At 51.1% G+C, this 26834-nt stretch overlaps 10 protein-coding genes across 10 annotated transcripts; 7 read left to right on the top strand and 3 right to left on the bottom strand.

Annotated features, from left to right (window-relative positions):
• Positions 1 to 241: 241 nt before the first annotated feature.
• HETIRDRAFT_458076 (uncharacterized protein) lies at positions 242 to 1010 on the bottom strand (the record flags this gene model as incomplete). The annotated part of the gene is made up of 4 exons (XM_009545590.1): positions 242 to 642; positions 694 to 722; positions 839 to 864; positions 927 to 1010. The coding sequence occupies 4 exons, from the start codon at positions 1008 to 1010 to the stop codon at positions 407 to 409; spliced, it is 375 nt and encodes a 124-aa protein (XP_009543885.1). The 3' UTR covers positions 242 to 406.
• An 83-nt stretch (positions 1011 to 1093) lies between these two features.
• On the bottom strand, positions 1094 to 4805 carry HETIRDRAFT_381588 (uncharacterized protein; the record flags this gene model as incomplete). Its single annotated transcript, XM_009545589.1, has 17 exons — positions 1094 to 1468; positions 1522 to 1621; positions 1679 to 1865; positions 1928 to 2545; positions 2610 to 2864; positions 2949 to 3170; positions 3227 to 3345; positions 3398 to 3437; positions 3488 to 3570; positions 3623 to 3638; positions 3704 to 3781; positions 3834 to 3887; positions 3940 to 4110; positions 4171 to 4260; positions 4312 to 4397; positions 4451 to 4516; positions 4574 to 4805. The coding sequence occupies 17 exons, from the start codon at positions 4803 to 4805 to the stop codon at positions 1372 to 1374; spliced, it is 2514 nt and encodes an 837-aa protein (XP_009543884.1). The 3' UTR covers positions 1094 to 1371.
• Positions 4806 to 5039: 234 nt separating this feature from the next.
• On the top strand, positions 5040 to 6868 carry HETIRDRAFT_34646 (uncharacterized protein). The gene is made up of 4 exons (XM_009544873.1): positions 5040 to 5139; positions 5195 to 5240; positions 5294 to 5468; positions 5520 to 6868. The coding sequence occupies exons 1-4, from the start codon at positions 5058 to 5060 to the stop codon at positions 6672 to 6674; spliced, it is 1458 nt and encodes a 485-aa protein (XP_009543168.1). The 5' UTR covers positions 5040 to 5057; the 3' UTR covers positions 6675 to 6868.
• Positions 6869 to 7382: 514 nt separating this feature from the next.
• HETIRDRAFT_15251 (Metallo peptidase M24A) lies at positions 7383 to 8468 on the top strand (the record flags this gene model as incomplete). Its single annotated transcript, XM_009544847.1, has 7 exons — positions 7383 to 7475; positions 7535 to 7683; positions 7742 to 7841; positions 7892 to 8096; positions 8161 to 8210; positions 8273 to 8341; positions 8400 to 8468. Coding segments are annotated over 7 exons (735 nt in total), but the record flags the coding sequence as incomplete, so codon positions are not given.
• Positions 8469 to 11081: 2613 nt separating this feature from the next.
• HETIRDRAFT_155384 (uncharacterized protein) lies at positions 11082 to 13179 on the top strand (the record flags this gene model as incomplete). Its single annotated transcript, XM_009545588.1, has 9 exons — positions 11082 to 11497; positions 11553 to 11570; positions 11625 to 11748; positions 11800 to 11982; positions 12039 to 12134; positions 12200 to 12363; positions 12416 to 12597; positions 12648 to 13051; positions 13120 to 13179. The coding sequence occupies exons 1-9, from the start codon at positions 11151 to 11153 to the stop codon at positions 13177 to 13179; spliced, it is 1578 nt and encodes a 525-aa protein (XP_009543883.1). The 5' UTR covers positions 11082 to 11150.
• A 394-nt stretch (positions 13180 to 13573) lies between these two features.
• HETIRDRAFT_415885 (uncharacterized protein) lies at positions 13574 to 16843 on the top strand (the record flags this gene model as incomplete). Its single annotated transcript, XM_009545587.1, has 8 exons — positions 13574 to 13857; positions 13916 to 14432; positions 14498 to 14914; positions 14967 to 15268; positions 15322 to 15856; positions 15906 to 16067; positions 16118 to 16645; positions 16697 to 16843. 8 exons carry the CDS (start codon positions 13574 to 13576, stop codon positions 16841 to 16843), a joined length of 2892 nt encoding a protein of 963 aa, XP_009543882.1.
• A 298-nt stretch (positions 16844 to 17141) lies between these two features.
• On the top strand, positions 17142 to 19609 carry HETIRDRAFT_472655 (putative Xanthine/uracil transporter; the record flags this gene model as incomplete). Its single annotated transcript, XM_009545586.1, has 12 exons — positions 17142 to 17544; positions 17606 to 17721; positions 17788 to 17890; positions 17966 to 18055; positions 18112 to 18256; positions 18326 to 18520; positions 18572 to 18633; positions 18693 to 18799; positions 18858 to 18923; positions 18979 to 19093; positions 19155 to 19400; positions 19464 to 19609. 12 exons carry the CDS (start codon positions 17142 to 17144, stop codon positions 19595 to 19597), a joined length of 1782 nt encoding a protein of 593 aa, XP_009543881.1. The 3' UTR covers positions 19598 to 19609.
• A 259-nt stretch (positions 19610 to 19868) lies between these two features.
• Positions 19869 to 21402, bottom strand: HETIRDRAFT_102791 (uncharacterized protein; the record flags this gene model as incomplete). Its single annotated transcript, XM_009545585.1, has 7 exons — positions 19869 to 20158; positions 20219 to 20272; positions 20332 to 20594; positions 20655 to 20847; positions 20908 to 20961; positions 21022 to 21275; positions 21344 to 21402. The coding sequence occupies 7 exons, from the start codon at positions 21400 to 21402 to the stop codon at positions 19869 to 19871; spliced, it is 1167 nt and encodes a 388-aa protein (XP_009543880.1).
• A 1949-nt stretch (positions 21403 to 23351) lies between these two features.
• HETIRDRAFT_449732 (uncharacterized protein) lies at positions 23352 to 23602 on the top strand (the record flags this gene model as incomplete). The annotated part of the gene is made up of 2 exons (XM_009545584.1): positions 23352 to 23437; positions 23488 to 23602. 2 exons carry the CDS (start codon positions 23352 to 23354, stop codon positions 23600 to 23602), a joined length of 201 nt encoding a protein of 66 aa, XP_009543879.1.
• A 1022-nt stretch (positions 23603 to 24624) lies between these two features.
• HETIRDRAFT_472650 (uncharacterized protein) lies at positions 24625 to 26451 on the top strand. The gene is made up of 2 exons (XM_009545583.1): positions 24625 to 26235; positions 26290 to 26451. The coding sequence occupies exons 1-2, from the start codon at positions 24634 to 24636 to the stop codon at positions 26380 to 26382; spliced, it is 1695 nt and encodes a 564-aa protein (XP_009543878.1). The 5' UTR covers positions 24625 to 24633; the 3' UTR covers positions 26383 to 26451.
• Positions 26452 to 26834: the final 383 nt, after the last annotated feature.

Below are 26834 nucleotides of genomic sequence, written 5' to 3'. Positions count from 1 at the left end.
GTATTTTCTAGTCTTGTGTCATTCATCATCTGTAATCTACGACTGAGATCATAAAACCTCTCTGAGGTACCTGGGTCATGGCCAGGTCGATATTTCATTTTGATCTTCTCAATACAACCTACAGTGGAGACCATGGGCGGCCCAGCAGTGTAGATAATTACAGAAAAGAAATTCCGAAATGGTGTGATCAACGTGATGGGAAATAGGAACAATTTGGCAGACGCTCAAGCGCTCAGGTAATGGCTCCATGAGTTTCTGCGTTGATGATATGTATAACGTGGAAGCGCAGCGCCCTGTTGGCCCGAGATCAAGGGATTTAATGGATACAATTGCAGCTACAACTTCTTCAAAGCACCGAATCTGAATCTGAGGTTAGGTCAAGCATCAACGCGGCTAATGTAGTAATTCAGAGGCCACTCGTGCTGTTTCCACCCCTGCTGTCAAGAAAAGCACTCCCGTGCGTATCATTCTTGCTTCCCCACTTTCCTGATAGCCCTTCTCCTGCCTCCTCCTTGCCATTTCGCAGGATGTGCGTAACGACTTCAGTGTCGACATGTGTGCCAAAGGTGTTATCGAGCTCTTGTTTCGACGGTCGGCCAAGGAGTCCTTGCGCGCCTTGGCTGGAATGTAGAACCTCAAACGCTGCAGGACAATATTGAGTGCGTGTCAAGCGTGTATATCCAGCACACTCACAATCGACGACCTCGACTAATGGGATGGTGCTACAACGATCAACATGTCAATTATGGTACATCTGAACGTGTGAAGCTATTCACGTGTCTAGACAACCAGCATATATTAGAGAAAGTAGAATGGAGCCTGAAGCACAGGAAAATGCTTACCACCCTCCTTCCACTTCTTGAACTGAATCGCGAAAACGGATTCAACACTGAAGAACACCCCGATGGCGATCGATCGAGACTCACCTCCACAGGGTTTACGATGATCAAGAAGACCTCGGTAGAGTTGTTGTCGGGCTTATACACAACTTTGGTGAGCGATTTACCCATGACGTTCGTTGCGACTTGGTATCAAAGTATGAATGTACGGTGAATTATAGCGGGCTGGATGATGTGAAGTGACGATGGTAGTTGTGAGCTGGTGACAGGCTGAGTTGGCGCAAAGGGGTATAAAGAGGAAACTGGGATTATGATGTCATCGGTGCCGGATGCGTCATACATCAACACAACACCACCCGTGACTCGAGAGCGCCTATGATCGTTGTACCCTTCACATTCTGCGCATCGATAGATCGATGGCCTTGGAAATTACTGGCTTCGACCGGCCCATGCACATGTAATTCACAAAGGAATTGAAATCACGGCATGCGCATACACCGCCTTCTTCTTGTTCTGTCGATTCACTTCCTCATCAAGGACCATGAGGAAATGATTCCCAGTCAGTGCGTGCACCCCGTCGCACAGTCTCGCTTCGGGTTGATGTAGTGGAAAGAGGTGTTAACGATGGTCTACGCAAGTGCTACTCAGTTATTGACAAATCACTTTACGGAGTCCAATTTACCTTCCATGAGCACACTGAAATGGGTAGACAGTTTCTGCTAGCTGTTCAATTAGTCGCTCACATTGCTCTAAAGTGAGCGAATCGTTGAACATAACGGCACCTATGATGCAAGTACATTAAACCAAGATCAATCATCTTGACACGTATGCGTTCTCACCTCGACATGCTCTAGAGTTGACTAGATCAAGCAGCTCACGTGGGCACGAGCGAAGCGCCTTATGCCACAAGAATTCGTCTACGTTCTCTTCGCAATCGCCTTCGATTGGCTCGGAAGCGACACCGTCCGCTTCACAGGAAGCCAAATATCCCTTTAGCAACCTCTGCATCTCATCGGATGTCATGAGCTTGAAGGATGAATCAGTAAAGCAAGCTTATTTTTTCCCTCATATTCATAAGAATAAGATACCTTCTCGCTAACAACCTCTGGCACACACTTGACCCAAACTTGTTGATATACAGCCTCTTCAACTTCGTGTTGTGGGGCATCGGCGAAAGAGAAACCCCATCGTCGTAAGGTTTCCCTGATGCTAGGCGTTGCTTGCAGCATTTGAGCTTCTGTTTTTGTCAAAAGGACAGGCTTTGGGGGAGCCAGCTCTACACATCGAACCCCAGTAGCATCAGTACCGAGGAAACCCAGACAAAGTTCTTTGAGGAGCCGTTCAACGCGAACGCGTTCAGAGGCAGCATGCTGATCAACGAGTATCAAAGAAATGTCGGCCTCGGTTTGATTGCTGGTCCCAGACATGGCGCTGTTGCGGGGAGTATCGATAGTGCACACTATGAATTTCTTGTCAAGTTGGCCAATGACTTTTGTACGTAATAAATCATCTCTCCGAAAGCGCCTTATAATGCGGGGTTGAAGGCAGCTGTCAAAGAACCGACTCCGTTTCGACTGGGATTCCTCTAGATCTTTCGACTGCCTGGCAAGCGAGACGAAAGTGTTGCCCTCCGTGTTTAACGTGGGTGGGAGGTTCGGAGAAACAACTGGTATGTGGGGTTCAGTGGGAGTAAATGTGTCATTAATCTACCAAATCAAGCAAACTCTTAGCAATCAATAGATCATTATAAGCAAGGAAATAGTGCGCTACCTGCAGAGCGTTCAAAACCCATCGTGGAGTATCTTTGTCGCCGATCCGGCTTCCTTGGTCTTTGCCCTTCAGCCATCGCGTATCAACTAGCATTCTCCTATTGTATGAGCCGGGTCGCTCAGGATTACCGGCCCCGTCACTCGACTTTCCACGGACATACGAGTTTCCCGTCCGTGGATCGATGTTATAGGTCACCCCAGTAATCTGGTCTGTCCAGTTGATCTGGTCAACGGTATTTCCAGATAAACTGTCGGTCTAAGGAACGAGACAATTATTAGATATTTTAAACGAACCTTTGCACCTCATAGTCAAAGGTGCAAATGCTAGTCGGTAGCTCACAATAGGTTTGCCATGAACACTGTGGTGTTTACGGGCCCAAGAGGTAGTAGATGGTGTATTCTCTGTCTCGAGTGATGTCGGGAAATTGACTCTGCGTCTTTTCGCAGGACCTGGAGCAGGAGATGTACTAACAACACCAAAAGAATTCTGGGACATGAAAGCGTTGCGTACGAGATATGATTGTATGACGGAAGCGACGAAGTTGATCACAATATCCCCGTTCTAGATATCTGCTTGATTAACACTTCAGACTGCCGAAGGATAGTTGATGGACAGACCCGAAACTGCATAGTTGCTTTGGCTGGCTCTAACAGATTATCTACGTCTCCTCTAGGAATTGTAAGGTCCAGGACATATACGGGCTTCTTATCCCATTTCCTGAGAGTGCGTCGTGCGGCTGAATGTATTCGTCAGCCGGTCACTACAGTTTGCACAGTGAGAGTCCTTACCAGATAAAGGCAAACTAGTCTTGCCTGATTCATCAAATGCCTAAAAAGACTATTTGCCCATTGCCGTAAGCGAATAATAGGAAAGCGTACATGCTTTGCAAAAGAACTGTTTGCAAACTCGTCATCTATTTTACGATGCAAATGACATGGCGTAAGAGGGTGCCGATTCACGTCTTCTTCGTAGACATTAGGGCGATCATTTATAAGAAACGATTGAGGACGCACAGAGATACTGGTGGGTCTGAGAGTCGAATTCGTGACATCAAATAAGAGGGGCGGCACGATGGATTGATGCTTACTTCATACCTTGGATAATGCACCATCTAGACTAATGAAGCCCCGAATCGATATTTCACCGGCCGTGACATCAATTTCATCGACATGCTATTGCTAACCTATTGAGCAAACAATCTGATGATGTGAGATATGAGCGTACTGTAGCAAGAGCTTTGCCAAATATATGGCGAAAAGATGACAGCGTTGAAGAGGTCTATGTAGATTTCACGGGTGAATATGCAAAGCTTGGATCATGGTGTACGTACCTTGGGTATGGTGGCAATTCGTCCCTCCCCAAGCCGTCCCTGTCTAGCGCTGTGTATGTCGTCGAGAGAGAAACATACTTCAGGAAACACCAGTGCGAGCAGCTCTATATCTTTGCGGATGATCGATAACGTCTTAGAGGAGGACGAATGTGTGGAACGACGGATAGGAAGCTAAGGACGACATTGTTAATGTGGAATGCGGGCGAGAGAGAGGAGTGGATAGGAAGCTACATTGTAGAAGATGTCACGGAGGCACACTGTCGTTCCTGCAGTCTCTCTTCGCCAGCGAACAGACGGGCCATCATAAAGACATTGTTCGCTCTGTATTGAGCGCCGTGAGTCATTGCAAACGATGATTGGTTGCAGATTCACCTTGAGAATGACGGTCCAGCTCTCTTTCGATGTTGGAGTTCGGGTGGATATTTCCACACAAGATATGTCTGCGGCGGACGCCAACGCTATAAGAGAGCAAAGTCAGTGATTTTTTCGCTGGGGAGTCGAAAGATCGTACCTTCGCCTCGAAACCCAAAATTTCTATCCATGACATGATCATTGGGAGCATACGCCTTGGAAGTGTCTGGGTAGACGGGGCACCTCTGATATTGTCACAATGAGCTTTCGAAAATAAACTTACTGTACCTCCCTGCTTCAAGGCGCTTGCTTAACGTCAACAAGCCATCCTTGCTGATCCCTGCGCCGTTATCTTTTACCCAGCATTCCCATTCTTCGCAGTCTACCCCGACTTCAATCTGGTTGGCTCTGGCATCCAAAGAATTCTGTACAAGCTCTGAAATTACTTGAGGCAAGGAAGTGAGGATCTGCGAAGAGCGTAATTTAGTCCGAACAGGCTCTAAAAGATGGTTCATGTGGATTTCGAGACAGGTGTTTACAGATTCGAAAGCTCCAGCCCAGTATGCAGGGGCCGGGTAGCACATCATCCTTAAATGGGATATATTTCCCACGATGCATGCTCTGTTCTTAGAGTCGTAGCCCTTTCCACAAACGATTCCATCGTGCTCATCTTCGTCATCTGACAATGGTGCGTCCCTCGAAATATGGACATATATCTCTCTTTTACGACCTCAGATCCTGTCTGTTAGGCTATCTGTAGCTTCTTTATGCGTGGGAATTGTAGGTTTGGGAACAACTGTAGGAACGAGCACCCCAAGGACACTGGTCCTAACCGGCAGGCCACCACAGGTAAACACTGCGCCTAGCTCAGATGACGAATATCAACAGTGACACACATATCTAGGTGGACAGTGGAGTGCTACTGGAGCTGGGAAGTCTCTTCTATTTAGGTGGACACCTTTTGTGTTGTCTCGTGTCATTCTCTGATCTTAAACACTCGTAGCGTGGAAACTATGTCGAAAGACTTCGATCCAAAAGTTGATAAACCATTTTGGCCGCTATCATCATATGGACCTGCCAAACACGAACCCAATCTATTGCCTCCACTAGACGAGTCATTCGAGGAATTGCGCATGAAAGCTGTCTTGGCGAAGATCGGTGGTACACTTGATGAATATGTGAGGTTACGCGTCGTTTCAATCCACCCGCAAGTACTGAGTGACTCTCAGACAAAGTATGAGCAGGACAAAACTGCTAACGCTGAAAGAATTTTCATGAATGTCCGCAACAATATCGAGGAGGCCTATGATACGGCTTCGAGGCAAAGTCCCATTAATCGAGATCAGTCTGGAGGCCTAGGTTCAGCGTTCAAGACAGGGGGTGCGTTCGGTGGAGGCGGTTCAGCCTTTGGTAAACCATCGGCATTCGGGGCTTTGGGAAACAGCAAACCTGTCTTGGCATTCGCCTCCACAAACACGCCTACGTCTGCGCCTGCGCCAGGCCAGTCCACCTTCGGACAGACAGGCTTTGGCCAAGTAACGCAACCTACATCCGCACTCGGACGGCCTCCACAACCGCCTGTCTCCGCGTTCGGCCAGACAGCGGCACAACCCGTCCTTGCGTTTGGCCAGCCCTCACAACAACCTACTTCAGCTTTCGGACACCCCTCACAACAGCCTACTTCAGCTTTCGGTCAGCCTATTCAGCCGACATCAGCGCTCGGGCAACCTGTATCCGCCCTTGGCGGCAGCGGATTTGCAGCGTTTGCCGGTGACAAACCGTCTGCGTTCGCAGCCGTTGCCAATGGTAACAACAATAACACGAGGGGTGCCACATTCGTTCCATCAGCCTTCGGGGGTAACGGATCCTCGACCCAACCCAGCAGTTCTGTGTTTGGACAATCCAACAACTCCGTAACAACATCGGTCTTTGGTCAGGCAGCCCAGCACCCCACATCTGCATTCGGCGACTCCGCTCAACGGCCCGTCTCGGCATTTGGCCAGCCTGTTCCACAGCCCTCGGCATTTGGTCAACCCGCTCAGCAGCCAACCTCAGCTTTTAGTCAACCCACAACAGCCTTTGGTCAACCAATGCAGCCAACTCCAATCTCTACATTCGGCACCCCTTCTACTCAGTCTCAATCCGCTTTTGACCCCGGCGGTGGCTTTGGCTCCGTACCAGCTTCCGCACCAAAGGTCGTGAGTGGTACACCGGACTTTGCGAACGCAAGGTCGACCTATAAGCCGGGATTGGACAAGTACGATGCTCTGCTTCCGCCAGACTATATGTCCCTGCTACCCCAGAAGGCCAAAGAGGCTTTCCAGGCTGCTAGGTTTGAATGGGGGAATGTACCTGAGTGGGTGCCTCCGATGGAAATGCGATGAAAGAAGGGCTGAAAATGCGACTGCATGACATACAATATTCATGGACACTTTATGGTCTTCATTATTCTTCACATCTGTACCTATACCGCCTGTAGCAATGACATGTATTGATCGCAAATGCGTTGAGACTAAGCTTTCACTTTTGCTAGTAACGTACCAGTATCAGTTGTAACTTTGGCATCTCTTTCCACGCCGCTGATACTTATTAAGCGGTTCGATGCGACTGAATCAGGCCCCGCGATGGTTTCCCACTTTCCTGTTCGTTAGACAGCGAGGCTTCGTCGTCAACACCGTGACCAGCTCGGGCACGCACCAGACATCCGTTCGCTCGCATTCGACCAAGATCATTCTTCGATGGGACGTACTAGGGACCTCCCTTTTTCCAGCTTGCGCCACATGATGATCAATCGTCGTTTGCTAGGGAACCCACATGATAGGATGTGCCCTTCGACTGGACTGTATATTGGTGGTAACGCTCGGCGTCGTTCAACGCATCAATCTCTACCGTTTTCAGAGCCCGAAAACTTTGGATCTTACTCTGTTATACTTCCCCCTGAGCCCTTCGTCTTTGGCGTATCACACATCGCGCCTCGTGTCGTACCTCCACACATTCCACTTCCTCCGTATGTGCAGTCTCTTTCTCCTCTGGAAAGGAAACCTGGAGAGCATGAGCGACCTTTCAACGGTGATCCCTACTCCGGTCATGGGCGTATTCCATTGGGTGGAGGAGATGAGCTCCGTCTGAGAAAGGCTGCACGTCTAGCCAAACTTGTGCTGGACTATGCGGAATCGTTGGTCAAAGTGAGGTGTATATTGATCACGATACATTCACTAGACAATGTCTGACGTTCGTTGAACAGGTTGGCGTGAGCACTGACTCCATTGATGCGAGTGTCCACGACTTTATTATATCGCACTCTGCCTACCCATCCCCGCTTCTCTACTCTGGGTTTCCCAAGTCTTGCTGTACAAGCATCAACAATGTCCTTGTCCATGGCATCCCGAATGAGTATGTTTGTGGTTGCGTCTGCAAATTATTGCAACTGATATTTCACTGGTGTAAATAGTCGACCTCTTGAAGATGGGGATATTATCAACATTGATATCACTGTATATCTGGATGGGTATCACGGCGATACGTCGAGGACATTTTTGGTCGGAGACGTTGTAGGTCTGATTCTACCCTGAATGTCATACGTTGCCCTAAACAAACCTAGGATGAACCTGGGAGGAATCTAGTGAGCACAACGAACGAAGCTCTTGACGCAGGCATTGCCGCATGTGGTCCAGGACGACCTTTTAAAGGCATCGGAAGCGCTATATATAACTTGGCGAAATCTAGAGGGTATTCTGTCTCAAGCCAATTCATGGGCCATGGGATTGGGGAGGTCTTCCATCGACCTCCGTGGATATTGCATCATCGTGAGCGATCACCCGGCGTGTGAAGCGGTCTAGCCAGCGCTCACGTAGGTTCACGTGAACCTAGGAAACGACGAGCCTGGAACCATGCTTCCTGGTCATTGCTTTACAATCGAAGTGCGTTTGCCATACACCAGATACCGTTCTTCTAATTTATCTGTTTTTTTGTAAAATTGTAGCCGTGTCTGATACAAGGCTCAAACCCTCGTGGCTGGATATTTCCCGACGGCTGGACGGCCTCTACGGAGGTAAGCACCGACTTCGCTACTTGCATCCTCGTTTTGATCGCTTCTGCTTGATTACAAGAACTGTGCAAGGAGTGCACAAAAAGAGCATATGGTTCTAGTAACTGAAGGTGGAATAGAGGTCATCACAAGTTAATTCCCTGCTTTGTTATCCGATCAATCAAAGTCTATTCACAGAGAGCTATATCTCATGTAGGTCCCCTTCACATGGCCAGACTTAGTATTGAGCTTGAAGGTCTGTAATCAAGCCTGATGATTAATAGCTTACCCTCATTCGAAGAGAGACATGACCGAGTATCCCGCTAAGTGCCAGCTTTCAGCTCAATAAATCGTGATTTATGACCCGTCCGATGAGCTAATAATGCTACGCGGCAGGCATCTACTCACTAGCATCCACTCACGGCGTGTGTCGTATGGGAACATTCTGCAATCGCAATCGAAAGCTAACGCCGCAAATCAGGGCTTCATTTGATCAGTCGCAGTTTGTTTGCCATAGGGAAAGACGTCGCGGGGTCAGCGATAGACGGCAAGGATGCATGCTCTTCTAGATCTCCTGGCCCTCCATATGGATGAGCAGCGCGTTCCAACAGACTCTGGCTTTTCCTTGTAAGTCCCTTCCTTTACCGAATTGCTCTGATAGAAATAGTATACCATCGGTGGTTTAGAAGAATAAGACATGCGGCCCGCGATGTTGATGATAGGTCAGATTAGCGCCTGTGCTCGACTTCAAGGGTCTGTTTCTGAGAGACTCAAATCGGATTGTATTCGTTGAGCCCCCGAGTTTCACGTCTCCCACCCTTTTGTGCTTGGCTGTCCGCATACCACGCAGGGTTGCGAGTATCGCGGTCTTTTACTTCGTTGACTTGATCAGGAACTAGACTCCATTTCTTCAGGTTTTCTACTTGTTTTCTCTTTCTAACTACCGCCATCAGCTTGGAATCCACGGACGAATCGGCTCCGGACAAGTGACGTGAGGCTTCTCCGTGAGATTGGGTCTTGTAGTCAAAGTATGGCGGGCTCTGGTCCGATGTTCCAGCAAATTTGTGATGCGTTTGACCTATCTTTTTTAGGCTATATTTGAGGGCCCTGCGGGTTTGCGGGGTGCAAGTTTGGAGGGGAAGTGACGAAGAGAAGAGTGATAGAAAATATGTGCGGAGTGACCGTGAACGTAACAGTCGTATAAGATTGTCACCGATAGACCTTGACCTAGATATGCCAAAGAGTATGGGAGACAATATCCGACGGTCCCAGTAATAGAACCCACCACGGGCATTGAATTATTTAAAATGGCTGGGAAGCAGAACGGTGACACTTCAGCGAACTTCAGCGCTCCAGCGTGAGAACATCGTGTTCATGAAAGGCAATTGGGCTGAATTTCGCAAACCTTTGTATCTCCAGCCGTCCTCCAGCCTGCAGACTGAAATTGTCGTGTCCCTGCTCTCACGAGGCGTATTATACCGCTCTAAGACAACACATATCATGTCGCCAATAGTCTTCGCATTAAGTCCATCTGTTCCAGATTGATATCTACTAGGATGTTGTTGTATCAGCTGGCTGAATCCTCGACGAATACCTCGTTTATTATGCCGCCTCTTCCGTTCACGTATGGAAGCGCTTCTTGTTCCGTTTACTGTTGGCTGACCTCAGACACCTGGCAACCATGCTGCCTGTGTGGTTGCCATTATTTTGGCAGGCGTGGAAGTGGAATGCGATGTCATGAGGCATAGTTAAATGCGTGTATATGATGCGGGTGCTACCATGAGGATGTGTTTCCTGACAGGTGTGGGGTCCAAAAGCGGTTCCGACAAGCAGGGGAACTCGAAATACAGATACGTGGTTCAGGTGATTCGCATCGCAAGTATGGAAATTCATGCCCCTCGTTAACATTCTTTGCAGCACATCTGCATCTTCTGTCGGCATGGGGAATGGCCTCTAAGGGATCGGTTGGTTAACTTCTGTTCAATCCTACACCGGGTCGGCGATAGATCCGGCTTAGACAGGCTCAGACGTGCCAAATTACATCGTTATGCTTAGAAATGACGAGGATATGTCGGAAAGCATGCCCAGTTGTTCTTCGAAACGGAAGCAATCCCCGCAATCTAGCCGGCTGTGCTGGGCAAGTCCTTAGCAAGGGCCCAAGACGCGTGTCCGCCGAGAGAACCGAAATGTGGCGATATCGATACCTCGTCACTGACAGATCGGGCTTTTGCGACTGGTAGTGTGTGGCATATCAGAGCCTAGAGTAGGTCGGAAACATCGAGGCATCTATTTCTCGAATCTGCTCCATTCTATGTCACAATCCACGTTTTCACCTTCATTGGTACGTGGGCACCACTCTTACATGAAGGTTTGTTCCCATGTACCTTCCTCCTGAATACCCTTTATTTGCTATGTGCGCTTATTGTCGGTCTTTAGTGTGTGTCACCGCACAATGTTGCACCGACAACCCTTCATCATCACCGGGTCGCACTCCAAGTGAGATTTGTCGGCTTCATATCAGGCCGCCAGGTACTTGTCACGAAAGTGGGGAGGATCTGCGACGGCACTCCACTCTCCGGATACAACGCGGTTCTCATCTTGATCTAGATGCGGCCTCGGAGTGATCCTTCTTGTCTGTTTAGGACAATCATGACGTGAAGAAGCCCTCAGGACGTCTGCATTGTGTCGACGTAAATATTTCGGTAGCCATAAACGCTCTCGCATATAAAGGCTCCTGCTTTGCCCATCGTCCTCATAGGGCTCCCTTCTTCTCTTCTCTCTCCCGTGCACCCCCTCTTCCGCCCGCCGCGAGTTCCTTGTTGCCACCTTCAAAATGGCCTCTGCGATTCTCCTTCCCCTCTCCACTGTCTACGATCACCTCGGCGTCATCCTTTTCTCCACCATCATTCTCTATCTCGTCTTCAACGCCGTCTATCGGCTTGTCTTTTCTCCTTTGAGCGCTATCCCTGGTCCTTGGTATGCGGCGGTCTCAGACTTCTGGCTCACCACACACGTACTTCGCCTACAACAATGCAAGGTTATAGACGACCTTTTTGACAAATACGGCCCTGTCGTTCGCGTTGGCCCTAACAAGATCGTCTTCAATGATCTTCCGACTACAAGAAGTGTTTACGCCGTCCACAAATTTGACAAAAGCACGTACTACAAGAGCCTATTAACGTGAGACTCCCGAGTTCCTTTCCTGTGACTGTAAATGCTGAGTTCCTTGTCGCAGGAATAATAACGATCATGCGTAAGTGCGAATCCTGCGCATATATGCTAAGTTCTAATCAATCTCATAAATTAGGATGACCACACTACCTCACTCACCTCACGTTGCCCGTAAAAGAGGCTATGCGCCTCACTATAGTCCTGCAAATCTCGCATCTTTCCAACCCGAAATACATCAGTACACGTTCGAGCTCATAGATGTATGTCTCGTGAACAACATCTAGTTTAATAAAACGACTGATGTTCCTCAGATCCTCCACAGATTCTCTGGCTCCATGGCTTTGGATAGTCTTGTCTTGTTCCGGCAACTTATGGTGGACATCCTTTCGGCATCTTCATTCGGCTACCGAGTTGGGGCGCTCAACAAATGGCACATTGCAAAGCAAGACACTCTTGCTATGGCCATCGGCGACTTCCCGAAACGCGGCATACTTGTAGCTCTTCCTTCAATCCGTATGTGCTCATCTGATTTAGTTATGACCCTTCGCAGCGTAGCGCCGTCCCTACTTGGGCCTGGAATTTGGTCTGTCGTATTCCTAACCGCCGTTGGCGCCAACTTTGTGATTCTGACAAGATCATGGCTGAGGTGAGTATTTTTGTTCGTCATTCGTCGCCTCTTCGTTGGTACATAAAACCGCAATTTTATCCTAGTTTGTCAGTGCCCGAGTATACGAAACCCGTTGCCAAATGAACGCGGAGAAGATGTTCGAGTCGGAGAGAACCACGATGCTGCAACGCCTGGTTCAACATCGTGTCGGCGCTTCAGACGAGTTGATGTCTGACCAAGATGTCATCTCTGAACACATGGGACACCTGTCGGTTTTATCTCTGTTGATAATCCTAGAATATTGATTGACAACTGTACAGGATTGCCGGATGTGATACGACTTCTACGACACTTTCATATCTGTGCTGGGAGCTCAGTCGTCGTGTCGACCTAGTCGAGAAACTACAGATCGAACTTGATCATGCCATGCCAGATTGCAGGTCTATTCCGGACATAGCCACTCTGCAGCAACTTCCGTTTCTCAACGCTTTCATCAAGGAAGGCAAGCCTTGATAGCCATCCCGTCCCGCTCATTCTTACATGGTTCCTTAGGTCTCCGTGTCTATGGTGCTGCTCCAAGTCTACTGGAACGGGTCGTGCCGGATTCCACCTCCAAAAACGGCATGTTCTCGGACGCATTCGACCTCATGGGGTTTGCGCTGCCTCCGGGGACTATTGTTGCTACACAGGGCTGGTCAATGCATCGCGATGCTTCCGTGTTCCCTTTCCCCGACGCATTTCTTCCGGAAAGGTGGCTCGACGATGGTAAAAACATGGAAGAATTGACGAAAATGGCTCAGCACATGATGCCTTTTGGAGTAGGCGCACGTGTATGTGGCGGACAAAACCTCGCACTGATCATCCTCCGGGTGGTGGTGTCAGCTATCGTGAGGAATTTCAATATCGTGGCTCCCGCAGAAACGACAGAAAAAAGCATGGAAATGAGAGACAGTTTTGTGCGTATCTGATCATCTCATTTCGAAAACGAGTGGCTTACTCTTCTCATCACTATGGGCGCATCCAGGTCATATTTCCAGCTTCCATGGACTGCCAGCTGATCTTCAACACTCGCCGAAACGATTGATTTCTTGAAGTTGCTCATGCATATCCTCGAACCGTCTTCGTTTTGCTGTGACTCATCCCTCTACGTTGATTCTTACCCTACTCATGGTTTAATTGCGCTCCCGTCTCTAATTCTTCCAACTTTGGCGACCTAATAATTCTTGCTTTCGCGCTATCCTCGCAACCGCTATATCCTTATGATTAACTTACTTAGGTGTTCAGCCGTAATCATAAATAATTGTTTGTGTTCTCCCTGGGACTCGTCCCGATTGATCCATCGTGACATTCACGTGTGTTACTGTTGTCACTGAGATGAAGGGCAGGTCTTGTCGCGTCGTGGCCTGTCGCGGCTTCTCCGAAAAGACGCGTCTCGGCTGTTCAACCGCGTCCTTTTCTTGCTCTATCTCGATACCAGCATGAATTCAGATCTTCTCTCTTCCCCGCTACATGCTCAATCCTCATTGCCTCCAAGCAGCGCACCCCTTCCTTCTCTAACGCCCACCAGACGATCCACACCGAGACGGGCGCCCGACGTCTTGGCTTTTGACAACGATGAAGCTCAAGAAGCTAGAGAAGATGACGCACATCCGGGTAGAAGGAGGCGCAAACAAAGGATGCAACAAATCAATCGCGACGTACCTATCGTCAAGGATGCGGTCGGGGAGAGTGTCGCAGAGGCTTTCGAGACGTTCTTGAAAACGTCAGTGCACAGTCCTCCATCGCGTCCGGCTGTTCAATGTAACTCTAAATTTCGATAGCTTCACTGAAGAGGTGACTCTCGCCGGGACACCAGGCTCTGAAGGCGATCTTCCCGGCACAGCTGATGGCGAGCTCATATACATCGAGCAAATCCACACTATGCGCGAATACGAGTTGACTACACTCTACGTCGACTATAGCCACCTTCTCCAGAAGGATGACGTCCTTGCGGATGCTATTCAAATGCAATACTACCGTTTCCTGCCATACCTCCGTCGCGCGCTCCAAAACCTTGTAGCAGAATATGAGCCGGAGTACTTGAAGATCAACCCGACGGCTGCGGCCACTGATTCAGTCAATCTCCAATCTCGGGAATTTAACATTGCTTTCTATCACCTTCCGCTCGTGTCTGCGATTAGGGACCTCCGGACGGACAAAATCGGGACGTTGATGAGCATTAGCGGTACGGTGACTAGAACGAGTGAAGTCCGGCCTGAATTGCTCTTCGGTAGCTTCATTTGCGAGGTCTGTGGAGGTCTCGTAAACGAGATCGAACAGCAGTTCAAATACACAGAGGTGCGCAGTCCTTCTGTGGCGGGTTCTATTCCACACGACACCGACGAAGCCCCGCATGTTCACAGCCCAGTCTCTGTCCAAACCCGACGTGCAACAATCGCAGCGCTTGGCAGCTCCAAATCGACACATCGAAATTCACGGACTGGCAAAAAGTTCGCATCCAAGAAAACCCGTCGGAGATTCCAACAGGTTCCATGCCTCGCTCACTTGACGTCATCCTTCGTTCCGAGCTTGTCGAACGCGCGAAAGCTGGAGATAAATGCGTCTTTACGGGTACATTTATTGTGGTCCCTGACGTCAACCAATTGGGGCTAGTAGGAGGGAACAAAGCAGAACTTGTGCGGGAGGCGAACAAGGGTATGAACGGTGCTGCGAATGCTGTGGGTGGCAGTGGGGTCACTGGGTTGAAGAGTTTGGGGGTCAGAGATTTGCAATATAAGACCGCATTCTTGGCCTGCATGGTTCATGACGCTGATGGACGAGTGAGCACCCCACGTCTCGTTTTGTGCTCTCGTCCTCAAAAGCATTTGTCAGGGCTCGACAAATATCCGAGGTGAAGGCGACGAAGCCGAAGATGATGGGCAGGCATTTGCGCGCTCCTTGACGGAACCCGAGTTCGAGGAACTCAGGCGTATGATAGAGTCAGATCATATATACTCCCGGCTAGTGGAGAGTATAGCACCGACGGTCTACGGGCACGAGATCGTGAAGAAGGGCTTGCTTCTTCAGCTCATGGGAGGTGTTCATAAACAGACACCAGAAGGCATGCACCTTCGAGGCGATATCAATATCTGTATAGTCGGCGATCCCTCTACCTCGAAGTCTCAATTCTTGAAGTAAGTCCGCAGTACGTTGGAGCTAGCCTCGGAATTCTGACTTGTATCATCAGGTACATCTGTTCTTTCCTCCCTCGAGCAGTGTATACTTCGGGCAAAGCCTCGTCAGCGGCTGGTCTCACAGCGGCTGTAGTCAAGGACGAAGAGACTGGCGATTTTACCATCGAGGCCGGGGCTCTGATGCTCGCAGACAACGGCATCTGCGCGATCGACGAGTTCGACAAAATGGACATCTCGGACCAAGTGGCCATCCACGAGGCCATGGAACAGCAGACAATCTCGATTGCTAAGGCTGGGATCCACGCTACACTCAATGCGCGAACATCCATTCTCGCAGCCGCAAATCCTATCGGGGGCAGATATGACAGGAAAAAGACTCTAAGGTCAAATGTCGCGATGACAGCTCCGATCATGAGTCGTTTCGACTTGTTCTTTGTCGTGCTTGACGAATGCGACGAGAAGACAGATTTGAATATCGCGAAGCATATCGTTAACGTCCACCGATTCCAGGACGAAGCTATCAATCCGGAGTTCAGCACAGAGGCACTCCAGAGGTACATCCGCTACGCCAGAACGTTCAACCCTAAGGTTGGTTTTCGAATTGACTGCCCGTGCAGTTTACTGATTTTCGTGTTAGCTCACGCCTGAAGCCGCAGACGTCCTGGTGGAGAAGTATCGAATTCTCCGTCAAGACGACGCGTCGGGGGCAGGCAGGAACTCGTATCGCATTACGGTCCGTCAATTAGAGAGCATGATCCGACTGAGTGAGGCCATCGCTCGGGCCAACTGCACTTCAGAGGTCAGTGGATCTGGGTCCTCTGCAAGTCGACAAGCGCTGATGCAAAATAGATTACCCCCGTCTTTGTCCGCGAGGCTTACAGCCTCCTCAAACAGTCCATCATCCACGTTGAACAGGATGATATCGACTTCGATGAAGAAGAACTGCAAGGCGAGCGTGAAGGTGCTGCGCAACCACACGCCGACGAGGACAGTCAGGACGTCGAAATGTCGGCCGTCGAAACCACAGACCCCTCGGAAGAATATGTATCGACCGCTATCAACGAGAGTAGTACTACTGACTCTGAGAATCTGGGCGGCGGCTCCATCCCACATTCACAGAGCATGGCCGATGACGAGATGCCCAAAATGCCGTTGGTACCCAAGCGAAGAATGGTGATCACGCATGACAAATACATCAATCTCCAAACTCTTCTCGTGCTCCATCTCAGTGAAGTGGAGCGGGAAACTGGGAAGGGTGTGGATCGGGACGAGTTGATTGACTGGTACCTGGAACAACAGGAAGATAACATCCGCGACATCGAGGAGCTCGAGTACGAGAAAGAGCTGATCACGAAGGTCCTGAAGAAGCTTGTGAAGGTAAGGGCCGACGTCCTTCCCTGTCTAAGCATGTTATTTATTGTTCTGCAGGACAACTATTTGATTCAAATCATGGGTGATGTGCAAAATTCGCTGCCGTCTTTGGAAGAGAGTGGTGAGCAGGAAGGTGATGTCCGTGTGTACTATATGGTTCACCCGTCTGTGGATACGGAGGGGTCTTCTTTGTCCACATCCTGAGCATACTGTGTATCGTGTAGTCTTTCTGGTGTCGATTTAACTGTTGTAATGTGTACGATCCTGCATTATATATATGATCTTTGGCTGCTGGATGAGTCAGGTGACTGACGATAAGGCTTATCAGTCGGTGTCGCTAGGACAGGGCGACAATAATATTCCTCCCATTCTTGTGAGCATCTCGGCCTGTCTGGCTGAGGACCAATGTTCCCCTTATCGCAGGCGCCTGCGAGTCAGGTCCGCACAGGGAGTGCGCTCAAATAAATTGCACCGCGCTCACGTCGTCGAGCAATCGTGACCCATGTCCCTCTCCTCTCTCACGACGAAGGAGCAGCCTCGTCCCACGGTATCGCCTTCCCTGTCTCATGGGGATCAAAGCAACCGCACTGGCGTTCGGCAACGCGTCTCGCGCATGACGCGCAAGGTCACCACCCGGCATGGTTGGTTTGGGGACTACGACTATGCATGGCTCTGCACGCCCACCTTGCCATTCTCTCTGCGAGGAAAGACACAGCGCTCCAAGCTGCCCCCCTTCTACCAACTGGATGCAGACCTTCCGCTATTCCTTGCCATCACGAGCGGTCTGCAGCACGCGCTCGCGATGCTGGCCGGACTCATTACTCCCCCCATCATTTTCGCGAGCGCGTTGAATTTGGACGCAGGCACATCTGCATATATGATCTCTGCTTCGTTGATTGGCTGTGGTGCGCGCTCATTTGAATAGATTTCGGCGCTGGCAATAGCTGATCATCGAGCGGAGCGCAGGAATTTTGAGCCTGGTGCAAATGTCCAGGATTAGACTATTCGGGCGGTTTTACCTTGGCACGGGGTTAATCTCGGTTGTTGGGACCAGCTTTGCAACACTCAGCACGGCCAATGCGGTATTCTCTTTACACAAATACTTCGTGTTTTGATCCTGTTAACGGACGGGTTGTTACCTACCTCAGATCTTTGATGCCATGTATGCAGACGGGACGTGCCAGACAATCACTGCTGTGGACGGGACGACCTCTAGAGCAGCATGTCCCGAGGCCTATGGCAAGGTTCTTGGTAAGTTCTGACCCGACCAGGATCATTACTGTAGTCCCAGCTCGTCATATGTCCTAATTTGACATATATACACAGGAACTTCAATCATTGCGTCCTTCCTGGAGATCTTTATGTCCTTTATTCCCCCACGCATCTTGCAGCGCATATTCCCACCTATGGTCACCGGTGAGGGCTCATGTACCTGATTTGTGCGCATATGCTCAATCCTCAACGCAATGTAGGGACGGTCATCTTGATGATTGGCGCGTCTCTCATCGGCAGTTCTGGAATTCCGAACTGGGGAGGAGGATCTAATAATTGCATGAGCAGACCCACTAGCGGGATTTTTCAGCTCTGCCCTACTATCTTCGCCCCGAGACCTCTTCCGTGAGCTTCCTGCTGTTCTGCGTCAGAGTGATACGGGATTTCATACAAAATTCTTTCGATCTCTAACAGATGGGCTTCCCCCGAGTTCATTGGACTAGGCTTTCTCTCCTTCATCACAATATTGCTGACAGAGCTCTTCGGCTCACCGTTCCTTAAGAACATCTCGATCATCATTGGGCTAGCTGTGGGATGCATCGTCGCTGGAGGCGCAGGCTATATTGACAGCAGCACCATCAAGTCTGCGCCTAGCATTACTTTCCTGTGGTACGTGGCTCGTGATGCTCTCATCAAACGAACGATCTAAATCTTTAACAGGGTACATACCTTCAAGATCCGCGTCTATCCTCCTGCCATATTACCAATGTTAGCGGTCTACAGTAAGATATCTCTCTTGTAAGCGATATCCTGAACGGCATCTGACCTTTACCCCCACAAGTCTCTTTAGCGATGGAAGCCATAGGCGACATCACAGCTTCAGCTGAAGTATCAAGGGTAGAAGTAGAGGGTGAAGAATTTGAGTCCAGAATTCAGGGCGGTGTTTTGGTGAGTGTCTTTCTCTACAATATACGATTGAATGCTTGACCTAAACACTGTCAATTAGAGTGATGGGATTGGCGGTTTCATGTCTGCACTCTTTACGGTGACCCCACTGTCTATTTTCGCCCAGGTGTGTTTCTCCGCCGCCGCACGCTCCTCTGAAAACCAAGTCAGACTGTCGTTAGAATAACGGCGTCATCGCTATCACGCGCTGCGCGAACCGCAATGCCGGACGATGGTGCTGTTTCTTCCTCATTCTATTCGGAATCATAGGCAAGATATCTGGCGTATTTTTAGCTAGTATGGCCCCATTTTCCTGTAGAAACCTCCGCTCTCCCGCTGACTTTACGCCTCACTCCAGTTCCGAATCCCGTCCTGGGCGGCGTGACCACCTTCCTCTTCGCTTCCGTCGCCACCTCGGGACTGCGCGTTCTTGCATACAACCGGTACACCCGTCGGGACCGCTTTGTCCTCGCTGCTGCGCTATCATTTGGCATCGGTGACCTTCTCGTGCCCGATATCTTCACACACCTGTTCGACGGGGTCAGCGCGAACAAGGGCTTGCAGGGCCTGTTGGACTCGATCACGATCATTTTAAGCACGCCATGTACGTCCCCGCGTTCACAGACAAACGCCAGTATCAGTGATTCTGACTCTTTTGCGACGGCAGTCTTGATGTCGGGACTTGTGGCTGCGACATTGAATTTGATATTACCGCAGGAGCAAGAGCAGGAGCAGGAGCAGCTAGACGAGACTGTGGACGATGAGATACATGCTGTGCAAATTATTCACAAACAGGCGTAGATTAATACTGTCTTGGGTTGTGGAGTGCTGTGAGCACTCAGAACGGACTGGGTCAAGGGTACTAACAATTCCTTGCATTTCATCCAAGACTCATCTCATCCAAGACTCATCTCATCCAAGACTCATTTCATCCAAGACTCTGAATCAGGTTCCTTGAGAAAAATATGGACGACACTAGATGACAGCGATTAACTAGACTTGCTACGACTATGGGTCCGAAAGCATATAGAAAGCAAAGTATACACGATAAAAAAATACTACGGACGAAAAATCAACTCTGTCCCATAATCCCGATCTGGGTCCTCGTCCTCGTCCCGACAGCCCTAAGAGATGCTTTCTCCATGTTCTGACTGGGACTTATGACGAGACGGCTCATAGCGGCTGCCGTAGAAGCAACGGCAGCCGAGACCGAGGTGGACCTTGCCACTGCTGATTCACCGCGTTGCTCTTCTGCGAGCCACGCTTGAACTGGAGGATGCTCAATCTTGGGAGAGTAGTTGCAGGCTGCGAAAATCTCGAGGTATTTGGAAAAATTAGCAGTTCTGTTGAATAGTGGGAGTGCTATCGATTCGCATCGTGAAGGTCAGCCAAAAAGGGTGGGGAGGTACATTGGTGGGTTACCATCTTGCAGGATCTTGTACGCTTGACCGCAAGGGATGCGTCGGCTCCACATTACTGGTGCGACGTGGTGAAGGGTCGTCAGCACAAGACTACTGTCGAGACTGGCCACGTACGATAAGCACAGACGACGACGGCCGCGCTGGACTCGAGCTGACAGTGAACAAGCACGGGCTCTCCGCCCTCCAATGCGGTGTGTATGTAGCTGCAGGTCTCAGGCAAAGCGAGCAGCAGTCCCTCCTTGCTAGAAACATTGACTGGGCGCCTTTTGATGCCGAGTGAGGAGGGAGGCTGGTGTGCGGGAGAGATTGTGAGAAGGTGAGCTAAGCCTAGATATGCGACGATGCAAGCGGCCTGCTCGGGGTCAGTGGGAAACTCGCTGTGATTCAAGAAACGCCTCATGAGTACAATGACTGAACGCTGCAAAAAGGTGCGGTACCTGCTGAGGTATAATTTGTCGGGTATGATAGCAATGGTATCGCTCATGCTGTTGATAAAACAGTTAACGTCCTGCCGATGCCGCCTTTTCCAAGCGCGGTAGGTGGGATTTGTTCGTGACGGTTTGTAAGCGCATGCAGAGAAGGCGTGAAGTTGCTTGATGAATCCATAATTGGGCTGCACTTGGGGTCGTCCTAGGCAATAGACGTGGTCAACAAAGCCTTGTGGAACACCGCGTGGCAAGATGAACGTACGCTTCTTCACGAACGAGACAGCTTGTGGAACTGACATGCCGCGCGACATCATGACTTTTCCCGAGCATTTCATGAGGGCAAAAAATAACGAAGGATTGAAGATGCGCCACTTACGGTACGCGGAGATGACGGTGGCGCTCCTAGAGATGCCCATGACACAGTGCACGAGGACTTTTCCGCCTTGATCCAGAGCAGCCTGAATAAACCGACATGCCTTGGGTAGGTGGAGAAGGAGATCCTCGTACTCTGAATCTTGCACGGGTATGCTCAAGTGATTTGGGCCGCGAGAGGCGTATTCCGGGCAGACCGACACGAGATGTGTGATGCCGAGCTCTGGGTGGACGTCCAGAGAGAGTGCCGACGATAAACTAGGGCACGATGATGCGTCAAGGATCAGTCGACGGTCGCCATTACGAGCAGAGACCACACCACGCACTCGCCGATGTACAGCTCATGGTCGAGGACGACGTCGATGCTGCAGGAAGCGTTGAGCATGTTGGCCACAGGGAGAAGAGGTTGTACCGATAGCTGTACGACGGTGGGGGGAAGAGTGAAGAGGTTGCCCCGTTCGACAGGGTATATATAAAGGACGGTCGAGGGTGCGACGGCACTGGGGTGGGCACAAGCCGGTTGAGAAGACAAGGCAGGACAGAAAGTGTGTTTACGCTGTTCACACCGTCAAAAGATTTGAGTGACTAGCGCCGTCGAGGCCACCTCTCCCGCACGTGTCAGTCCCTCAGTGCCTTTCTCAGACAATCGGTCTCATCTCTGCCTCATCTTTCCAACTGCTGTTGGTCCATGGATCAGCAACGCGTCCGATCTGGTAATGTACCATCAGCTGTCCTTGCTCGTGATGCGACGTATGGGACAAAGAACCGAGCTAGCATCCAAACATTGCTCTCTCTGTGCATCGGAAACACATTCGCCCGCTCAATCTTCGTGTCAACTGTATATGGATATGGAACTTCTCCTCAACGCGTTGACTACGCTTCGCCACGCGCAACGCGCGAGTTGCTCTCAGAGTTGATTCGTCTCCGAACAGGTCGCGAGAACAGCTACCCGCTCGATTGGACCTCGCCAATCTCCCTGCCCATGAACCGGGCATGGCTCTACATCCACATGGGCGATGACAATCCTGGAGCGTCCGGAAGGACTTATGCCTCGGGAGAAACGAAGACCGCAGCACGACAACACAGATCCACTACATTCCAGACACACGGACGGCGTACACCAGGTTTTGAGGGCATTCGTTGACCACGGTTGTATCGAAGGGCAGCATCTGGTCGAATCGAAGGGCAGCATCTGGTCGAAGCTGGTCGACCTGTCCGCATGTTCAGGTACTTCCGGATTGTCTCCGAGGTCGAGAAATGACGTACTACTTGTAGGTGCTTAATATGGATGACCGCATCGAGGCCCTCGGCCACCTTGAAGAAGCCGCAGATATAATATATCTATGGTGAACGTTGAACGGCAGCCTTTTGAGGCGAAGCGGCTTGCTTGTTACCGCAAGCCGCCGCTTTGCATGCGCTTATGAACGGCGGCAGAGGTCGTAAAATTGATCGGTGGTGACTGCAGTTCAAACGAGTGTTTGTTGAGCTGTTCGGTGGTCCAAACCTGGGATGGTCAAGATCGCGAGCGTGCCTGGACCTACATACATACAGATGGTGTAGATACCGTAGAAGCTCACAGACGTCATCCCTGAATCTCCCGCCGACATGGACCAGATAGTACCTCGCGGGTTCGGCGTTCGATTCATTGTTCTGAACGGGTTGGCGACATTGCCGGATGTTTGCTGTTGGATGTCTGGTGCTTGTTCGCGGTCTAGTGCCAAGAGGGCAAGTCCAAAGCCTGGAGCACGGCATGACGGCGGACGGTGTGTGAAGCAGGCAGTCGGCCAGATAAGACGAGCAATACAAGGTGTCCACATCGCCTAACTATATCCTTGTCGAAGACTTGATGGTCTGAAGATCAGCTCGTGGTCAAGCCATCGCCAGTCAAGCTCGCTCAGGGGTACCCAGTGCCAGTCAGGTAGCTGGTCAAGGATTCAAACGGAATGATGACGAAATAGGGGGGGACCACGGCATCTTTGTCGGCCTCGTATCTGAAATCGTGAGAAGCGGATAGGCGAAAATTGTGGCCCTCCCCTCCTTTCCACTCCACGGCAGAGCCTGACACGCTCTACGTGATCGTACGTGCTCGAGCTACGATCCTGAATTGAGATTCTAGTAATCCATGTATATGTTTGTCTTCATAAAAAGGGTCCTTGGGGAAAATATCGAGGGTGGGAGAGGGGGGAGAGTGGGGGGGAGGGGGGTCTTCCGCCAAGGGTAGCCACCCAGTCTACGTGAACACGATCTGCCGTGGGAGTAAAATGAGTGCCGTTCAGCTCACCCAGACCGGGAGAGAAACGTGCGCACCCGATTTGGGTAGATGTAGACCGAAGAATGGGGGTCGACGTTTGCACAGACGCGAACGAGGACTCGCAGCCGGCGGGCGGCAGTCGGGCGGCGGGCACGACGGATGAACGCGGGTTAGGGTTATATGCGGGATCTGAGATCTGACGACCTTCCAGTCCAGCAGCATCACCTCAACTGGCCGTCGATACGACGACATCCGCCGTCAGACTCTATCATCCTCCATCTTCAAGGCCTCTCGTGCGCTGGACAGCGGCTCCGCGCTCCATTTCTACCACTAGGCATTTGTGATTCGTTATCACACACTCCGGGAGTCACACCATCGAGGTGCTATGTCGGACTCGTTTGCGGACCTTTGGAATTCATCCGTCTCGACAAAGCCGCCCCAGCCTCCTCAAAGGTTGGGCTCGGCGACCGCTCCTCACAATGGGGCGTCGAATCGACGTCCAACGTATGATGCATTTTCCTTACTGGCATCTTCCGGCACCGCGTCCGCCAGTCCGCGACCCGTCACGCCGTCAGCTGCCTCGTTGTCGAATCAAAGGACCACACCGAACCCAGGCACCTCCAAGGGCACAGAGGGGGATGCCTTTAGCGAGCTATTGTCGGGCACATTCACGGGGACTTCCGGTCATGTCAACCTGAGCATGGCCGAACGGGCGTCGCGTGCGGAAAGGGAGAGGAGCGCGGCTTTGCTGAGACAACAGCAAGAATCGAGGCTACAGGCAGCCGCTTGGGACGGTCTAGACTCGCTGGCTCAGGGTTCTACGCTGAGTCTCTCACCGCCTCAATCCTCGGTCACTTCACCACCAGATGACGATTGGTTATTCGGAGCGGTGGTACCGAACAAAGGATTGACACAGCCTGCACCGTCTCCCGTTGTAGACGATGACTGGGGCCTTGCAGGCTTCTCTTCGCCACCCGCTGTCAAGACAACATCCCCTACAGCTTTGCCACGATCATTGTGGGATCTTGACAACTTTGAGTCCTCTTCACAGTCACACGGCGTTCTCGCCCCCTCACGGCACTCTCCTGACCCCCGTCCATCGCGAACTACTCCGTTAGGAGACTTTGATTTTGGCAATCGAGAGGACGGGGTTATAGAAGACGATTCGTCTGATGACGACGATATTCTTGGACAATTAGCGAAACCTGCCGACTCTGTGGTCAAGAGCCAACCTCCTCTTGTATGTGCCCCTTCACATCCTTACATAATAGTGCTCATTGTCCTCAGGCGCCATTGCCGCAGCGTAACGGGCACCGCACCGGAGCCTCGTCACCTCCTCCTCATGTAATTGGTCAGATCGTGGAGATGGGGTTTTCGCCCCAGCAAGCACGTGTAGCATTAGCGGCCACCGACACAGGCCTTGATGTACAAGCCGCCCTTGAAACGTTGCTCTCCAACGGTGCGGGGGCCACCGACGACTCCGCAGAACCACCTGAAGTCCGTCCTAGGCGACGGGAGCGGCCGGCTGACCGGTACGGCGATGCAGACAATCAGGATTCGACGCCTCACGAAAGCTCTCGCCCAGAAATGCCTCGCAGACCTTCCGCCCGCACACGGCCCTCTCAGGAGCCACCCGAAGCAAATTATCAACAACATGCTGACAAGCTCATTGCGCAGGCTAGCGAGATTGGGCTGACCATGTTCAATCGCGCCAACGCTCTCTGGAATCAAAGCAAAGAGAAGGTTCAGAAGGCATATGAGGAACGGGCCGCGGCAGCTCGTGCAGGTAGCGCGAACCGTCCCACATCGGACGGGCGTCCCAAATGGATGCAGGATTCATTAGACGTGGAAGAATCTGGGCGACGACGAGGGTCGGGATCTAGAACGGAATCTATATACGATGACAATGTTGAAAGCCCTCCTTCGAGGCCTTCAAAGCAACGTCCAACAGCGCAGGGCAGACCACAACCCCACGTCAACACGGAGGATCTCCTCAGTGACGATGCCCCCAAGGCATATATATCACCCTTTCGGAGAGGAAAGCCCCCAGCTGCTGCTCCCTCCCCTCCTGCATACAAGTCTGCGCCACCCCGTACACCCTCTCCAATCCGCTTGGTTCAGCGACAAACTATTTCAGCGACACCTTCGGCCATAGCAGCCTCCGCAAAATACAAGGTCACAGGGACGGAGTCGTTTAAGCTCGGACAATTCGCAGAAGCCGAGTCCGCGTACTCCTCTGCCATCTCTCAACTACCGGACTCCCACATCCTCCTCATCCCACTCCTCAATAACCGTGCCTTGACCCGGTTGAAAACAGGGAACACGTCTGGAGCGATCGAGGACTGTACAACGGTGATCAGCGTCATCGGGCCATCCTACCACCCATCTCGAGAGGCAAAGCTGACGAAGGAGGATGAGGGTGCCACTGTTGATCTTGCGGATGCACTCGTCAAGGCATGGAAACGACGTGCGGAGGCATATGAAGGGAGAGAGAAGTGGGACCTCGCGCGGAAGGACTGGGAAGCGATCGCCAGCGTAGATTTTGCGGGCAGGTTGAGAAGCGAGGCGGTGAGCGGCGCCGCAAGGTGTCGCAAGATGCTGATATCTGATCCCGGCGACGACTCTGGCACAAATGCCCGTCCATCTCCCTCGCTAGCGAAAGTGCCTCGGCGACCACCGCAAAAGCGTCCCACGCCTCCCTCTGCCGCGCTCAACCGACTGCAACAGGCGAACAAGGCCGCAGAGGCCGAAGATGACGCGCGTTACGAGCTGAAGGATTCCATCGATGCGCGACTAGCAACGTGGAAGCAGGGCAAGGAGACGAATCTGCGCGCGCTGATTGCGAGCTTGGACACTGTGCTCTGGCCGGAGCTGGGATGGCAAAAGGTCGGCATGGCGGAATTGGTGACCCCAAATCAGGTGAAGATCAGGTATACCAAAGCAATCGCGAAGCTACATCCTGATAAGGTGGGTTTGTCGGCCGTACGTCATATATTGCGTCTGATATCTTGTGTTCATCAGTTAAACGTGAAAAATACTACGCTGGAGCAGCGAATGGTCGCGAACGGAGTGTTCGGGAGTCTGAACGATGCCTGGAATGCATTCAAGCCATGATGTATCCCCTCGTTAGAACATGTAGTGCTGGATATGATTGAGAAATAGAACAGGCTTGCTATGGACGTGCAATGAGGTGGCGAATCATTAGGCCACTGCTCCCGAATTCTCCTTGATGTTGTGCCCCAGTCTTTCAACACACTCTCTAGGATAATTGTGATGATCGAAGAGAACAGGCATCTGCCTTCTGTTCATAAGTGAGGAAACGCCTCCCATTGCATCTGTCGGCCACCTGCTGTCGCCTCTTTCGACGACGATGTCGAACAATGTCTCTGTCCCACCGACCATCAAGCGTGACCGCTCCCATCGTCGACTGCACGTTGGTTGATTCTGGCTCTGTCGGGTTCGGAGAGTGAGCGTCCACCGTATATATATATGATGATTGCCTTCGCGATTGCCGCTCTGTAGCGTTCTGTGCTGTCTGAGTTATTCCATTTATATGCTGTAAGGCC

This window comes from Heterobasidion irregulare (assembly GCF_000320585.1).
Source record: "Heterobasidion irregulare TC 32-1 unplaced genomic scaffold scaffold_03, whole genome shotgun sequence".
In the NCBI taxonomy this organism is placed as follows: Eukaryota; Fungi; Basidiomycota; class Agaricomycetes; order Russulales; family Bondarzewiaceae; genus Heterobasidion; species Heterobasidion irregulare.
The sequence above is the reverse complement of the archived record's forward strand: the minus strand, read 5'-3'. Positions and strand labels throughout refer to the sequence as shown.